The 17,303-nt window shown below is 47.0% G+C and overlaps 1 protein-coding gene across 1 annotated transcript; it reads right to left on the reverse strand.

Annotated features, from left to right (window-relative positions):
• Window positions 1–15,186: 15,186 nt before the first annotated feature.
• On the reverse strand, window positions 15,187–16,677 carry LOC109767489 (NAC domain-containing protein 92-like). Its single transcript, XM_020326243.4, has 2 exons — window positions 16,093–16,677; window positions 15,187–15,979 (listed from the first exon to the last, which is right to left on the reverse strand). Exons 1-2 carry the CDS (start codon window positions 16,594–16,596, stop codon window positions 15,512–15,514), a joined length of 972 nt encoding a protein of 323 aa, XP_020181832.1. The 5' UTR covers window positions 16,597–16,677; the 3' UTR covers window positions 15,187–15,511.
• Window positions 16,678–17,303: the final 626 nt, after the last annotated feature.

The following is a 17,303-nucleotide window of genomic DNA, read 5'->3' on the forward strand; positions in this document are numbered from 1 at the left end:
TGCCTCCGTATCATGGTGAGCCAATCTCGCAAGACCAGATAGCAGCAAGCAGGGTGTCTTGAAAAGCTTAGGCCTCGCTTCGACGATGGTCGTGTGCATGTCCCTCGAGCATGCAGCCAGCCGCAGGGCGCTCAACATATCCATACACGAACAACAGAGGTCGAGGATGTCACTGGGGAGATTGCTCCAATCGTGGCTCATATGGATGTTGCGCGGTTCGCGTTTGGCCATGGTGGAGTTTGGAAGGGGGCTTGATTTGCGGGGGAGAAGGATGTCGGTGCTAGAGCGGCTAGTGAGGGAATAGTGGTACTGGGGGAGGCGAGTGAGGCGACGGTACACGGGGGCACAGTGAGATGGAGACGGAGACGAAGACGGTGAAGGAGATGGAGATGGAGTGGTGCTATGGGAGCGAAGAGGGAGACGAGGTGAGGCGCCAATGTGCTGTACAGCAGCGGTGACAGACTGCACAGTGCACAGGGTGAGGTTGACTTTGGTAACCCGAACACGCCGCCTGGACTAGTGTCAGGCGCAGGGTGTTGTCACTTCACTGTGAGGACCGGACGAATAGTATTTTGACCATCAAGTGTACCACAGTTGTACTACTACTACTACTACTAGTAGGAACATGAGTACTCCAGTATTGTATAGCGGAAATAGGTCTCCCGTGCTAGCATGCCTGTTCACTTCATCGTTCAGGTATCATCCATATTGCGAGCAGAACCAAATTCTCGTGCATGCCCAATCAACGCCCTGCCGCGATGCATGCAGTGGTCGTTCTGGTGCATCAAGGACGGCATGCAGATTGTTCCACACTTGAGAAGAGGAAAAATGGAAAGGTAGAACGCGGCAGCAGAGGAAGAGAACGCTGGCTAACGAGGCTGGGAGGGGATCGAGCAGGAAGTTAATGCTCCACGCCTAAAGGTTTTGGGAAAACCTGATTTTCATAAGGTGACTTATACTCACCTAAACGGAGGGAGTATTCCTTAACCAGAGAATGTTGTGTCTCCCACTCACGCGCTCAAAAAAATTACGACACATTTTTTTATCTGTTTGCATAGGTCCCACCTATCAGGAAGGATGGGCACGTACACGAACAGGTACGACTCATCAGTCTACCCGCATAGCCTTTTCGTTTAGTCTACCTAGCCGTCTAATCAACTGCCTGCACGCCACTTCTCCCATTTACTTCTCCATCGGGAACCGATTCTCCTCGGCTTCTTCACCTCCCCTTCGTCTTCATTTGCATCCAAACCCCACTGCGTTCACATTGTTTTAACCTCTTTAAATAATCATCTACTACTTTAGTTAGACTAGCCATCTAATCCTAATTCTCCAAACCATAGCCCTCCGTTCCAGCGGTTCCAAATGGCGAAAGAGATCGAGATGCAGGTTTTTAGCGTCCAACATGTCCTCGTCGAAGGCTCGATGCGCATAGTTGCCACCGTCAATGTCCACCCAAGGGTTGTTCGGCAGTGGATCAACAATGTATCCAACTCCCTCGAAAAGGTAGAGACGAGGGTCATCGGTCTCGACGCAGAGTACACGGAGCGTGCCCCTGGGAAGATCCAGCGCGCCGCCGTCCTTCAGCTGTGCCTCGAAGATGATGTTTTGGTGTACCACATCATACACTCGCCCTCCATACCAGGTGAGCTTCATGATTTCTTTTCTCGGGAGGATGTATACTTCTGTGGGGCAGCCATCGAAGGGGACAAACAGAAGCTGGAGCAGTACAACCTTGATTTGAAAAGCATCGCTGACCTACAAACCAGAATCAAAATTCCTGTAGAAGATTGTGATAAACAGACACCATCCCATTCGACGTAGCAAATTTTGTGCTCGGTACAAATCTTCAGAAGGGTGACGAGACGGTGGCATTAAGGTCGTCTGGATGGGAGAATTATTCCTTGATGTACGAGCGGATAGAATATGCTGCCCTCGATGCCCGTGTGAGTTCCGAGATAGCTGCAAGGTCCAAAGAGCTTGTTGCGAAGCCATCTCCCACAGAGAATGAAAAGAAGAAGAAGAAGAAGAAGAAGAAGAAGAAGAAGAAGAAGAAGAAGAAGAAGAAGAAGAAGAAGAAGAAGAAGAAGAAGAAGAAGAAGAAGAAGAAGAAGAAGAAGAAGAAAAGGCTGCACCAGCAGGAGGGCATTATGGATGGATGAACTATTTCCTCTCTTGTAAAAAAAATTATTCCCTCTCGGTGTATATTGATATAGATGGACTATTTCGATGGTGTGCATGTCTTTGGAACAGAGTAGTAGCGTGGGTCCGCTTGACTATAAGGAACTATTTATCCGCATATATAGCTTTCTCTGCTACTCCTTCCAGTGATCGGTATGCAGTGCATGTGTCCGTAGACATGACAGCTTGTCCATGGAAGTTCAACTACGGAGACCATCATGTTTCATCTCGCGATTCCCACGACGCCTCTCCAACCCACGGCACCACGCCCCCCGACGTGCGCCTCACCCCTCTCGGCCGCACCGCCCCTCTGCCTTTGTGTGCATGACATGTGGGCCACCTAAAATGCGGCGAGCATCAAGTTTCTACCACAGCCACCCATGATTCCCACGACGCCGCTCGAACCCATGAAACCACACGTCCCCCGACCTGCGGCTCACCCCTCTTGGCCCCACTACCCCTCTGCCTACGGGAGAATTACATGTGGACCAGTCACCTATCGGGTCCACATGTTATTGACTCAAAGGTAGGTGTAGTAAGGCGCTGAAGCTCAGTCCCGACGGCCCTGAGAGGGAAATGTAACTCCTGCGCCAGGGCTTGTGGTGCTCCCGCAGCACGAACTCGTGCCAAACTCGAGATTTGTTTCTTTACTATACATGCACGCAACAATTGAATGGACATTGTAATCTCAACATGTGATGGGGAGCTCTAAATTTGAATTTGAAACTTATAAAACGAAAAGATTCAAAACAAATAAACTGGGAGAGAGCGAGTATATCGTAGGATGTGTCCCATACAAAATAAGTCCCCTGGTTTGTCACCGCCAAGATGCGGTTAGAAAGGAGCACAACGTCTTCCTACTCATACGGCAACAAATCGGCCGTAGACAGCATGGTCCGCCTTTGACCGCCATGTGCAAGGTTCGTGCTATCTTATTCAATCTCACCGTGATTCCATCGTACCAATTCATGCGGTGGCCCGTTGCATGGCTGATCCCAATGTTGGACAAAGGTTCTACGGGAACGGTGTCACCGTTGTAAATGTTGTGCAAATTTATGTTGGTACCCTCCCGTACATATGCAAGCCAATCTCCACTCGCACCCAGCCTAACCTGTGAAACAGTGGGCAGGGGGAGAATTAGGAAATGGACATGGAAGTAGTCTTTAGAATGCATTTACTACGTGATCAAACTCGTCTTACCTGCTCATCGGAGGAAATCCGAGTGCCCCTCAACGTCAGCATCTCAAGGGGCGTCAACTTGCAACTACGGCCACGCCGCGCTGGAGAGACCCCCAAGGAAACATCGTCGTGCGTTCCACGGAACATCAAGATGCATTTGTATGAGTAGTTTATCTTGTGAAAGAAAAGGATGAACGAGGGAAGGCCTCTAGAGATAGAGACGGACACTACTACTACCAATGTGCTGGCCCGTGCGTTGCAATGGATCCAAAGTAGTAGAATAATACTTGTTCACGTGCTTGAAATATAAACACTCTAGTTTTGATATACATGTGTCAGCAGACATGACAGCTTGTCCATGGAAGTTGAACCACGGCGACCATCACGTTTCTTGTTTCTACCACTGCCACACCCACACACGATTCCCACGACGCCGCTCCAACCCACGGCACGACGTCCCCCGACGTGGACATGGATCCTCTGAAGTGGCTATCACTGCCTTGCCCTGCCTTTCCTTCGCCGACAGGTGGGACCCACGCTTATGGGTCCCACATGTCAGTGACAGAATGGTAGGATTGTTCGCGTCAGGGGATCCTCATCCCCCCGACATGCCCCTCATCCCTCTCGGCCCCACCGCTCCTCTGCCTTTGTGTGCATGACATGCGGGCCAGCTGAACTATGGCGACCATCAACTTTCTACCACATACACACCCGATTGGACGCGGTTTGCCTGCTCCGCTGCTGTGCACCGATCCGTACTCCCGCACCATCGAATTTTCATCCAGTGGCTATGACAAATTTTGTCCCGGTCATCAATCCTCAGCTGGAGTACTTATGTACTACAGGTAGTACCCGCCGGTGTGGCCATCTACGCCTCGTAACGCCCCGATGCCCAGCTGTGGCACCCTCGCCACGGCCACGCCACCATCGGCCGGTTCATCTCGAACGAGTGAGTCGCGAACCACGCCACCACCATGAGAATGACATGTGGACCAGCCGCATTTAAGGTCCGCATGTCATTGATTCATAGGCCAGGCACTAAGCCACTGAAGTTCAGTCCCGTGGGCCCCGAGAGGGAAATGTAACTCCTGCGGCAGGCCTTGTGGTGCTCCCGCAGTACGAGCTCGTGCCAAAACTGGAATTTGTTTCTTACTACTACCAACTAGTACTAGTAAGGTACACGTGCATTGCACGCATGAGATTCTGGTGGTTTGTGCATTATGCTTCTACATGTGGAGCTTTCTGGATTCTAACATGTGGCAAAATCTGGTGGAATGTAAGGTTAGGCAAGTTTGATTAACTTAGATGAGTGTTTGGTTCAAGCCACACCTTAGGCAAGCCACACTAAGGCCCCACATGACATACACACACAAAATGTGGCAAGATTCCCTTAGGCTTGCCAACTTGTGGCTCTCATTTTGAAGAACTAATAACTTTGCCTAAGCTTAGTTGTGGCAAAGTTAGTCATGAATTAAGTTCAACCATGGAGTCTTCTAGATTATACATGTGGCAGAATCTGGTGGATGATATCCAATGGCCAGTAGTGCTCGGATTTGCCATCTTTGTACCGTCGGATTGGCTTCATCCAACGACCAACTTTCAAAGTTTTTCACACACTATATAGGGGGTATAGATATAGATGTGCCGGTCCGTTGCAATGGATCCAAAGTATATCTATTTAGTGGAGTGCACTCTAAACACATTATCTATTTATTTTTCTCTAACCTTCCATAGCCATGCAACCAAGCCACATAAGCTTCATGGGTGCCCCCCACATCATATTATTCATACTACGTTGATTGAAAAAAAGATAAATCACCCAAAACAAGATATTCCCCTTTTTTGTTCCTACGATGTTGTGCCGTGCACGTACCTACTAGTTGTATAGTGGTAGTACTAGTAATATAGTATTAGGAGTACAAACTTGGTACTAGTAGGAGTAGTACTAGTACGGAATGCTCCTACTCTATCAACGAGCCCCGTCTGACACCAAATTTCTTGGCTTCCGTGCTACAGCTAGATCTTCCCCTCGTTTCTGTTTTCCAACCCGGCGGCGGGCGGGGTGTCGGTTTGCTCAACGGCGGTCCCACATGAAAGTGAAAATGCTAGGCAACACGCCTTCCCTAAGCTATGTGTCGTGCCAGACGGGCCGTGTTGTACTCCCGATTCCCGAGCGTGTGGGGGTGCAACGCGAACGCGGCAGGCCTTTTCCTTTTACCAGCAATGTGCCTGTGCGTTGCGACGGATCCAAAGTAGTAGAATAGTAGTATTTGTTCACAAACTTGAAAGAAATCACTATTGTTTTGATATACTCCTAATATATTACTCCCTCCGTACCTAAATATTTGTCTTTTTTGAGATCTCAAATGGACTATCACATACGGATTATATAGATATATTCTAGTGTTTCTAGCAAGATGCCCGCGCGGTGCACGAAGTTGATGGAAAAGGTAAGCACAACTTATAAATTGACGGATGGAGTACTAGTTACAGTGATGCATATAATTAAGCAAAGGGATCGCACATGTCGGTATTGACTGGAACGAGAATGCAACAACACAATAAGAATTAAGGCCACGATGATGCGATCGCGGTGGTGGTTACAGAAGGCAAGAAAAAAGATGGATCCACGAACGTATGACCTCCTCCTCCTCAACTTAGTGTGCCGGGCCACCGACCGGCGGCTAAGGAGCGGCGGCTTTTGTGGCGAGGTCGAGGTGCTTCTCAGCAAAGGCATCCAAGGCTTCCAGCCGGTTGAGGAAGGACAACGTCGTAGCGTCCTCACTGGCCTTGTAGATACCTATGTACACGATTTGCTCGTACACGTGGATGTGTAGGTCGATGAATTCTTGCAGGGCGAGGCGCCTCGCAGCGAGCGCGACCTCCAGGTGGACATTCTTCGTGGCGTCGGCGGGCAGTCGCAGGGCCACCAGTGCTTGAAAGAGGTTCCGGCCATGGAGGCCGATTAGGGTGGCAGGCAATGAGGAGCCCGGGCGCGCGGGCTGGAGGAGTACGGCGTGTCGTCCGCGAGCTTCTTGAGGACGGTGAACTTGTTGCTGGTGGCAACGATCATCTGGTCCAACTGAGAGTCGTAGTTGGCATTGACGGCGGCCATCCACCAGCCGGTCTCCAACACCGTCTGGAGACGATCCTCGGCGCCATGCCGCAGGCCGGCGTCGTGGACCATCTGGCGCAGCCGCTGGCCGCTCACGCGCATCCCATGGGTCTGGAGTGAGCTCTTTTGCGCTTAGTGTAGGTGCTTAGGCAAATGCTTAGGTGCATACGATGTGGTAGATGCATTGGAATGGAGGGGCGCCTTTATATGAGGGCAATGAGGGAAAACTGCGTTGCATTCACATCGTGCAACCTCTTTTCCCGGACCTCCTCCCATTACTTCCCTCATGCATTAATTGAAGGAGGATGCATTGGCCGTTAAACATATCGGGAACCGCTACTCCCTCCCTCATCTACATTAAAGCCGTATCGGGAACTGTGCCGCCCGCTGTCAAATCGAATACTCCCTCCGTCTAGGTGAGTATTAAGTCATCTTACGAAAACCAAATAGTAAACACATAGGCGTGGTGCATTAACTCTCATGTTGTTTCTTATTTTTTGACATAAATAGAGGAATCAACCAAGAAGAGATGTGGGGCTTGTATGCTTTTAATGACTTGAGACTATCAAACATGACATGCAGTGGTCAGTTCGTTGCACAAGAACAAATACAACCCATGTCAGCACACACGCATCTTATATAGCATCACATCCAATGGCTATAAAAGATGAATGAGACCAAATTATATCTCATCTAGATGAGTTCTAGCAAAACTGTATTAATAATACTTAGTACTCCTGCGCCATGTATCATATATTAGTATCATGTAGTACTTTATTTATTGCCATGTATGACACATAGTACTCAACTCTCTCTTTCTTCATTTAATTCTATGACACCTCATCAAAATTGCTAAGGCTAGTACCATTACAACCAGCCTTAGCAAATACTAAACATTAAGTTCTCTCGTTTTCCTCTCCACCTTGGTCACCTAGACGGAGGGAGTATACTGCGCGGGCTTTTCCTGCGCGGTAGGCGGGGCAGTTCCGCCTAGTCGGTTCGACAGAGACGCGAGAAGACGAGGGAGTAGGCTGCTGCAAACGTAGGGCTGTGTGATTCGACAGCGAGTTACTGTTGGACAGGTGGGGCCCCGTGATTTGACTTGCCATTATCATTTTAACTGCGGCGCTACGACCGGCGTGAGTCTCCCGATTCCTGACCACCTCCATACAGGTGCCTCTCCCAATGCTCCACCATGTAGTAGAGGCTGGCTCTTGCATGAGAGCCCACTTCTCCACTTTTTCCTTGCCTCTCTTTCCTCCACATATGCAAAAATGCCATGTAAAGCGCACTATTGTACTTACTTGCTCCTGCAGGTGCTTAAGCTTGCCACATAGGCATAAAGTCTGATGTGGCAAGTTAATCAAGAAGAGAGAGACTAGTTTGGTGACCCAAGGAAGAAACGGTGCTAAGCGCCTGTACCTAGGTGAAAAGACAATTTTGAGTCTATAGCTAATTAAATGAAGCAAACTTAGCAACACCATTTCATTGGAAGAGGTCACTCCTTGGCAATGCAATAAATACTAGTACTCCCTGTGTCCCATAATATAAGAACGTTTTTGGCACTACACTAGTGTCAAAAACGTTCTTATATTATGGGACGGAGGGAGTACGAAGAAAGAGATAGAGAGAAGTAAAAAAATACACTTATAGCCAACCTTATAGCCAAAACCTTGTTGTAGTATGAGTGACTAAGTGATGACTATGTATGACATGCCAACATCAGATAGCCTAACGCACCGTGTTAAATCTCCAAGGGCGCGACCGCACAAGCAACGCGATGGTCGTGGTAGGCGTGACCACGATACGGGCTGCTGGCAGCCCTTGGATCTGAGATCAAACGGTCTCATGCTAAGTTGCTGAAAATTTGCAGAATAACCCTCCAGGATAGGATATTCACCCATAGGTCTAGAATCACGCCATGCAACCGTTCGATCTCAGATCCAAGGGCTCTCCGAAGCTCGTATCATGGGAGAATGGAAAGTCACTACCCTGCCGTTCACACGCTGGCAGTTCGCTCCTACTCGTCCCCGCACGTCCTTCAATACTACGGCGGTTCGCTCCTAGTCGTCCCGTCCATTCGCATTACGGTAGTTCCACTAATCCTAACCCTCCTCCCAAATCCATGGCGTCCCAAATCTCCCCGATCGGCGGTGAGTACAAGGTTAGAACCATCACCGGCGATGAGTTCGACGTCATCTACACCCATTCTTCCGCGGCGGTGAAAGGATGCCTTTCTCGCTTCAGACGCATGTTCGAAGACTCAGATGATGAGTGGGTCGCTGGGCTAGATGTTGAGTACACCACAGTCCTGGGACGAGAGAAGGATCTAAAGGACGAAGAGAGGAAGAAGCCCGCCGTGATCCAGGTTTGCGTGCATGACTTATGCTTGGTCTACCACATATGCCATGCCGACGTTGAGTGCCAGGATTTTAAGGACATCCTCGAGAGCAACCTAGTCAAATTCGTTACTGTAGACTTTGGTGATGACAAAGAAGTCCTGCGTCGGATAGGCCTCGTTGTAGGCAACACCTTTGACCTCCAGAAGAATCGGCTGGTGTCCTCTCGTCAGCCTTCAATGCTGACCCTGGCAGGAGCCATGGTTCATCCTTCGTACGGTAAGTTGGAGAAACCTCCATACATGTTTCATCGTCATGCATGCCAGCGGAATGTACTAGACATAGACCACATCCACTATGCTGCAATGGATGGCTACCTTTGCTTCAATATCTACAAGGGTTGGATGAAGAGCAACAGCCAAGTGTGCGGTTCAAGCAAAGAAGTATCGGCCAAGAGGAAGAGGGACAAGGACGAAGTCGAGGACGTGGACGAGGACTCCGAGTAAGGTGGCAGTGTCGTTGCTCATGGTGGTTCTAATGCAGTGTCTACTGGAATTGTTGCATAGTTTAATTTCAGGTGTGCTTAATTTAATTTGAGGGGTGTGTTGTGTTGAGCCCCCAGCAGAACTATGTTATGTTTCTTCTTGTTACTTTAACTCTTCAGTACGTACATACTAGTATTTCTTACATTTCATCTTTTAGTTGGTATAGTACTACCACTCGTTTCTTCACATTATATACGTACAATATATATGGCCAACATCATATAGCCAGTAGTTTAGTTGTCAAAGAATTTCAGGGTGCTTAGTTTTGTCAAAGAATTCCAGGGTGCTTAGTTTTATTTGAGGGGTGGGTTGTGCACTTGTGCTGGACACCATTATTGTGACAAGCCTTTTTAATAGTACTATATGCATAATTTGGCGACGAGCGCTCTCTATATGTACCACCTTTTTTTAAAATTTCAAGTTTTGCTCCATGGCGCAATCCATCGATACTACTACTGTACAAAAGTGGAGTATATACATTTTTTAAAAGGCTAGAGGGCGGGGCAGTCTAGCTCGGTCGGTTTCACGAGAGGCAAGGGCCTTTGTGATTTGACGGCTCATTACTGCTGTCAAATCAAATAGTACTGCGCCGCCCGCTGCACGCCCGGCGCCTCCATTAAGCCCCTCCGTTAAACCCGCATGCAAACCGAGAATCCTACTCCTGCCACACGTCCGTTCATGAGCGGGCCGGAATTAAACGCAACACCAGCCGAACTCATACATGATACTACCTCGTACCTCCATTCCTAAATATAAGTCTTTCTAGAGATTCCACTATAGGCTACATACGGAGCAAAATGAGTGAATCTACACTCGAAAATGCATCTATATACATCTGTATGTGGTCCATACTGGAATCTCTACAAAGACATATATTTAGGAACAGGGGCAGTACATTACACAAAATCATAGGTGGCATGTAGGAATTCCAGTGCACTACATTAGGCTCCCTTAGAGTGCCTGCTAGTCCAGCATACAGAGTCATGGCTAGTTTATGGTACGCACACAATCGTTAATTGGTGGTTTAAATATGCGCAAGGGATATGCGATGTAGTATCATGTAGAGATGTCTGAAACTAGCCGTGTCAACTTGCAGATAGGGTTACACAATGAAAAAGTACAAGATGTATGTGGCAATTTCATGGAACATCGCAAAAAAAGGAGAGGCAGCGGTAAGCCTATACAGTGTGCTATGGTACGTCACTCCTCCATTGCAATCATCATGACATGTTATTTGTATGCCAGTTCTATTAGCCAAGTTTCTTAGGGACAGTTATTACGAGTTATCCTAAGAAAATAAGCACCTGTGAATATAAGCTCCATGTAATAAGCCAACCAGTTCTTTTCATTGCGTTTTCAGCTTATCTTTGGTATGATCAGTGGAAAGTCTAGATTGCATTATATTTTTTTCATTTTGCTGCCCATATGGAAATTAATTTGACTTGCAAACATCACAAATTGAACCCAGTGCAGTAATTAATATGATAGGAAAACAGACCATCACTATTTGCTCAAAATGCAAATACAAAGATACCATCTACTTGGCACAATCTACTTTGGTCAATGTTTTCCATAGAGATCCCATTTCCTAATTGAAACGAAGAACGCATGACCCACATTTAAATGAAGAACAATTATTTATTGAAATTCGATGGTCCAAGTGGCTGGTTATTATCGTATAGCAGCACCACCTGAAAGCATCATATAGCAGCAGCAGCTCATAGCAACTCATCATACAGCAGCAGCAATCTGCAATTCATCATATACCAGCAGCAGCTCATAGCAATTCATCATATAGCAGTAGCAGGAGCAGCTCATAGCAATTCATCATATAGCAGCAGTAGGAGCAGCTCATAGCAATTCATCATATAGCAGCAGCAGGAGCAACTTGTAGAAACTCATCATATAGCAGCAGCAGCAGCTCATAGCAATTCATCATATAGCAGCAGCAGCAGCAGCTCATAGCAACTCATCATACAGCAGCAGCAGCTCATAGCAATTCATCATATAGCAGCAGCAGGAGCAGCTCATAGCAATGCATCATATAGCAGCAGCAGAAGCAGCTCATAGCAATTCATCGTATAGTGGATCAGAATGAAAATTTGGCAAAAAATCAGAGGAGATCCTCACCTTGTTGGATGAGCTCATCCTTTAACAGCACCTCAAGGCCATGGCCTGGGAGGAGGGGAGGGGGAATAAGGTGCCTTCTGCCACAGTGTGGCATCAGCCGTAGTTGTGCGGCGCCCGCTGGAGTAGTGCGTTGGACGAACCACAGTGGAGCAGCTGCTGGAGACCATGAGAATGAGGGGCGGCGCTAGAGGGAGGAGCAGCCAGGGAGATTTGCCCCTACCCGCCGGCCATGTAGCCTAGCTGGACATAGCATCGTCGAGGACCAGGCCAGATGGGACCAGTGGCGACGGCTCGCTGGAGGAACCCTAGTGCTGTAGGCAGGGGATCGAGGTAGAGGGAAAGGGGAGAGGAGATGCAAGCGGGCAGGGCAATGAATGCTTGCGTGTTTGTTTTTACTTGAGGGTCGGGTGTGACACGGGCGTCAGCAGTTGCATTTTGAGTGTAATATAGGCAGACAACAGAGTCATTTCACTATTCCCCTTCCCTTCAATTTTTTGTGAGGTTCTACCCGAAACACCCCCCTCCAAAGCGAAATTAGTTAAGCCCAAACCCATAACTCAAAAATGACTTCTTTACATCTTTTATGGCTTATTTTGACAATATGCCCTGAAAAGGCGGAATCGAACTGGTCCTTAACCTGCAATTCAATTGTGCGTGCAATGATGAATCACTCCTGCCTGCTATCTGTACATTTAGGCATCATCATACATGGCATAACCTAATGCATGTGCATTCCATTGTAGAATCTGGAATATGCAATGTTTATGTTATTTCATACGTTGCACATGATGTTTAAATGCCCCTTAAATCTGGTCAGTCAAGTGATGTTCTTTAAGCCTCCTTCTTTGCTTCTTTTCTTGATATGTAAGATTTGCTCTCACATATGTTCAATTGCTTGTTTGCATCAGCCAGCCATACTAGGACTGTTTGCTTTGATTACTTGCTGTTCTTGACCTAACACTCTAATAGAGCTTGTCAACGATTTAAACACTAAGGGCTGCTGTAGTGGGGCCTTGTCTAACTCATAGGTGACATAAAGGTTTGGCTGTACACTACAGTAGGCTCTCCAAGAGTACCTGGAGATCCAGTTCGAAGGTATGCCTAGTTTTTACATAGTGCAGACATAGTAAATGCTCATTTCATTGTGTGCAAGTGCAAGAGATGCGGCATGTTTCATTATGTGGTGTTGTTTTGTTATAATCTCATCCTTTTGTGTTCACAGACTGGAAAGTATGCATATTTATCTTCCAAGGAGACGAGTAACTAGTTTGTGTCACCTTGCAGAGGGGGTGCAATGAAGATAAGATTGAGGATTTCCAAGTACAAGATGTTAGGAAGGAGCCTTGCAAGAGAAGTAGGAGCTGCGCTGAGCCTCTTCAACCTGCTAAGGTAAGTCACTGTATGCAACTCAACAGTTCAATTCCTTGTTTGTTTCAGGCATAGTTAATTTTCTCTTTTCAATTGCTTTATTTGTCCTAAGTTAATGAGATGCCCAAATAATCATGCCTAATGTTCGGTACTTGTATCACTATTAGTTGACATAATTAAAGGCCTTACCATTTAATTACTCTGCCGAAGTGTGCCTGAAGCTTTGAAGTCTATTAACCAACTATTATTGCATGAGGCTCACAATCTAGTTTATACTACGCTAATGATTGCATAGTTTTGCCTGCTGTAGTATGTTTGTGTGAAACCCTCTGCTGTTCATTATGCTCCCTAAGACTTTAATTGAGGCACAGAATGGCCAACTGCTTGCTTACTTATATGCAACGTGCTGTCTAAATTTGTAACTTGTCTGTGTTTTCGATTGGGCCCCAACATCATGCTCCTCTGGTGAGCTAAGAGGGATTTCTGTATGCAGGCTGCACAGCCTATCTTTTTTATAATTTTTAAAATATCACCTGCTTATGCTTCATGACGTGTAACATTTTTTTTAAAGTGACGTGTAACATTATTGTTAGTCCTGTTTTGCCATGTAGTACAAAATAGTGTCTTGTTCGCTTCACTGTTGTAACTATATTTTTGCCCTAGTCATGTGTACTTACAGAAACATTTCAGGATGAAGTGACATCAACACAAAGATCTGCGAGCAGTGCGGCATGGCCGTTACCGAATGATTATGGATTGGAATTGGAATGTGCTGATGTTCTCGAGCATCAACTAGAGGTGGCAAGACAACGTGTACATGATTGCCAACGTATAATCAATAAGTTGAGACTGGACATGCAGGTATTAGATGCAGAAGTCAAAAAAATGAAACAAGACACTGAGGTAACCATGAAGGAATTGGAGATTTTGCAGACTGAAATTTGTGCTATCTGAATCCGGCCAATCCTATTTTCTGAAGAGATTATAGTTCAAATGGAGTTAAGTTGATGCGCGTCCATGATGTAGGGGCTGTATTTGCCCAGTGTATGTAATTTGCTGTTTGTGTATGCTTTATTATCACCTGTGCTGAACCATAATGCCTAGTGGGTATAATCGGCTGTAATTTCTTTATTGTATACTGTAGGATTATTCTACCTTTCTATGCCTTGATCTCTTTGTTGTATAGTATTGAGTAGGATAATTCTTTGAATATGCTATATCGTTCAAACGGGGGCCAACTCGCCCGACCATGGCCCTTCACGGGCCGTCGGATCCATGGGCCTTCTACGTCTCGTAGGATCCATGGGCCTTCTACGTCTCGTAGGATCCATGGGTGGCCGACTCATTTATGGGTCTTGTACGGGCCTTTAATGGGCCGTAGACGGGCCTTTAATGGAAATCGTACATTTTATGGGCTGACCATAACGGGCCGTTAATAGGCCGTATTTGGTGATGCTATGAAAATGGCCCAATAGACTAACGGTCCACAAACGGGCCGACTGTAACGACGGGCTGAATTTGGCCCACAAGTAGAAAATGACAGTAACGGGCCGTAAGTAACCGAATGCTGCACATGAGCCCAAGAATAAATGGGCCCTCAGAAGGCCAAAAGTTAACTTGGGCTGGAAACGGCCCAACGGAATAACGGGCCGTTAATGGGTATAAAGTGATACACTCTTCATTACGGGCCAGTTTCACCACGGGCCGTTAATGGGTGTAAAGTAATACACTGTTCATTACAGACCAGTTTCAGCATGGGCCGCTAATGGGCCAAGAGTTACAAAGGGCCTCATATGGGCCAAAAGACGTCATGGGCTATACATGGGCCAGAAGTGAAAACGGGCTGGAATCATATTGGATGGCCCAGATGACGCTACTGGGCCGAATTTGGATAGGGCGTAACGGGCCTTGGGTTAGCGGGCTGTAAATGGGCTATATGCGAACAGGCCGTTAACAGGCTTTCCATGGGCCGGCCCGCCAGCTTTTGACCAAGTCAAACGGGCCGGCCTTTTCACAGGAATGGGCCACTGTTGGGCCGTGCCATGTGTCGACGTATCATAGGCGCCTTCTGTCCAGTGAGTGGATGACATCTGTCCCAACGATGAGCCGACACGTGTTTCCTTTAGCCAATGATGATTTTACACGTGGAAAATCCCCATTGGTCGGGGTTGTTAACGGGTTATCGGATCCAAAACCCGACCCGATAGCTTAACGGCGTTCCGTTACGGTGGATGCCACGTGTCGGTCACCCTTGACGAAAGCACTTCTGTCCACTTCCGTGATGATAATTTTGGTAATGTCATGGAACACTTCTACGACAGCACAGGTATGACTATCTTGATTCTGTCATAAATTTTTCATGGATGTACATGCATGACAAAAAACACGACCTACTGTGACAAACACGTATCATCACGGAAGTGTATTTTTTTTTAGTGTTACATACTCTCTTGTGATCATGCTAAAAAATAAAATGCGCTACAAACCAATACAGATGTTGGTATATATCAACTGATCTTCTGGTGGATGATAATTTTATGCATGCACACATGTATATGTTCTCGCGGGTCATATGATCATCAGTAGTTCCACATGACATCCATTCCCATGTTCATCAATGAGATCTCGCCGGAGGTTGTTGTGCCACCATTACCCTAGTTGTTGTTGCTCAACCAGGTCACAACGTCCTCATGACACACTATGGATGATGAAACGCTCCCAGGATCGACCCCAACCATGAAGCCCTGGTCTACACTCATCTCCATCATCTGCTGTTGCTGGTGGTTGTTGTAGAATGACATTGACTGTGGCAAGGCCATCATTTGTTGGTAGTGGTTCCCAAAGTAGTGATTGTTCATCATCGGAAGCACCGCACTGCCCATCACAAACGATCCGGCCTCGAAGGTATGCGTCTGGTCCAAAGAAGTTGCAGGCAACGGAGGCGGCGGTGCCAGTGACGACAACACGTCGCAGTCCATGAGAGGATCCAATGTAGTGGAGTCGAGGAAGCCCTGTTGTTTCTCTCCCCCCATGGACATGGGAATGGACATGTCATATGATGGCATCATCACCTTCTTCAGTCCAGTACTCTTATGGAAGATTCTACAAACCACATACTCCCCCTACCAACATAGATAAACTAAATTAGTGCAAATCAACAATGGTTAGTAGCTAGATATGTACATACAGGCATATTCATGAGTCATGAGTACTAATAGTTAAGGCTTAAAAATACTTTGGAAGATGCATTAATGGTGGTGGCTTTGGCGATGTTAGTGGGCAGGTTGGGTGTGGGTTGCTTGCCGCTCTCGAGTCTGTACTCGTGCATGATCCAGTTTGTCTTCTCCCCCTTGGGGGCCCTTCCCTTGTAGAAGACGAGCGTCTTCTTCATGCCGATGATACTCATGGTCGGTGGGTGGATGATCTCCTTGTCCTTTCCGGTGGCCTTCCAATAGCCGGCCTTCGTGGCCCGGTTGGTCCGTATCCCGATGGAGTACTTGAGGTCCTTCTGGGAGAAGAAGTATCGCCCCTTATCCCCCATGTTTACCTTCTTTAGGAGATCCCATGGCTCACATTTGTTCAAGTCCACCTCCTCGACAACCGTGGTGTTGAAGACTTTCTTCAGCACCTTCGGGACCAGGTAGAAGGTGATGATCTCCATGTCCGTCGGTTGAAACCTAAACCCTGGTGGCAGATTCAGTTGTTGTTGTTGCACTTGAACTTGAAGGTGGTCTGCCATGGCGGAGGCTCTTTGGGAAATGGGTGCTGGGGTGGAACAAATATTGGGGGCAACGATAGATATGTGTGTATCTATGGAAGGAATTCAATGATATCTAGAGATATGAGAGGGAGGTGCCTAAATAGTAGCTAATGCGTGTACTGGCAAGACACTTGCAGGAAAAGCCTTGGCTTTTTCAGGCTTTGCTTATTTTGTTCTTACTAGCAGCGGATGGATGGATGTGAGCTAGCTAGATAGATAGAGATAGATGGCTATCCTTTACAACTGTGTGCTTCCTATCTTGTTGTGGGCGGCATGCCCAGGTGGTGACAGGTGCTAGGTTTCACAAAACTCTCCAAGCCATGCCATGCCAAATTGAACACTTTTGGTTTGATCTCATTCTTGTTAATGTATCCATATGCGCTGATCTTGCTATGCTCTGCTCTGTTGCTAACGTTTGGCTTTGCGATGCAAAGCAAACATATGTTGTTTTCTATGTATCATATGTATGCTTCCACTGTATGCATTCATATTTATATACAAGATATGCAGGTGAAGTCGGTTGGTTTACATATTCCAGCCTATGCATTAATATACTATATATAGCCTCAGTTGCTTGGATTTCCCCACTTTACAATGTGTCATGTACCGGTGTAGCTGGCACAGATTGTCTATATTCTCTCTATATATTTTAATATTATTTTGTAACTACCATTTCAACAGTAATT

This window comes from Aegilops tauschii, chromosome 7 (genome assembly GCF_002575655.3).
Source record: "Aegilops tauschii subsp. strangulata cultivar AL8/78 chromosome 7, Aet v6.0, whole genome shotgun sequence".
Lineage (NCBI taxonomy): Eukaryota > Viridiplantae > Streptophyta > Magnoliopsida > Poales > Poaceae > Aegilops > Aegilops tauschii.

Bases quoted from the DNA above. Each gene is read 5' to 3' on its own strand.
- LOC109767489 (XM_020326243.4), bottom strand. From the start codon at position 16,596: ATGGCAGACCACCTTCAAGTTCAAGTGCAACAACAACAACTGAATCTG. The intron at 15,980-16,092 runs GTATTTTTAAGC...CTATGTTGGTAG, and splicing joins CCATTAATGCATCTTCCAAA to GGGGAGTATGTGGTTTGTAG.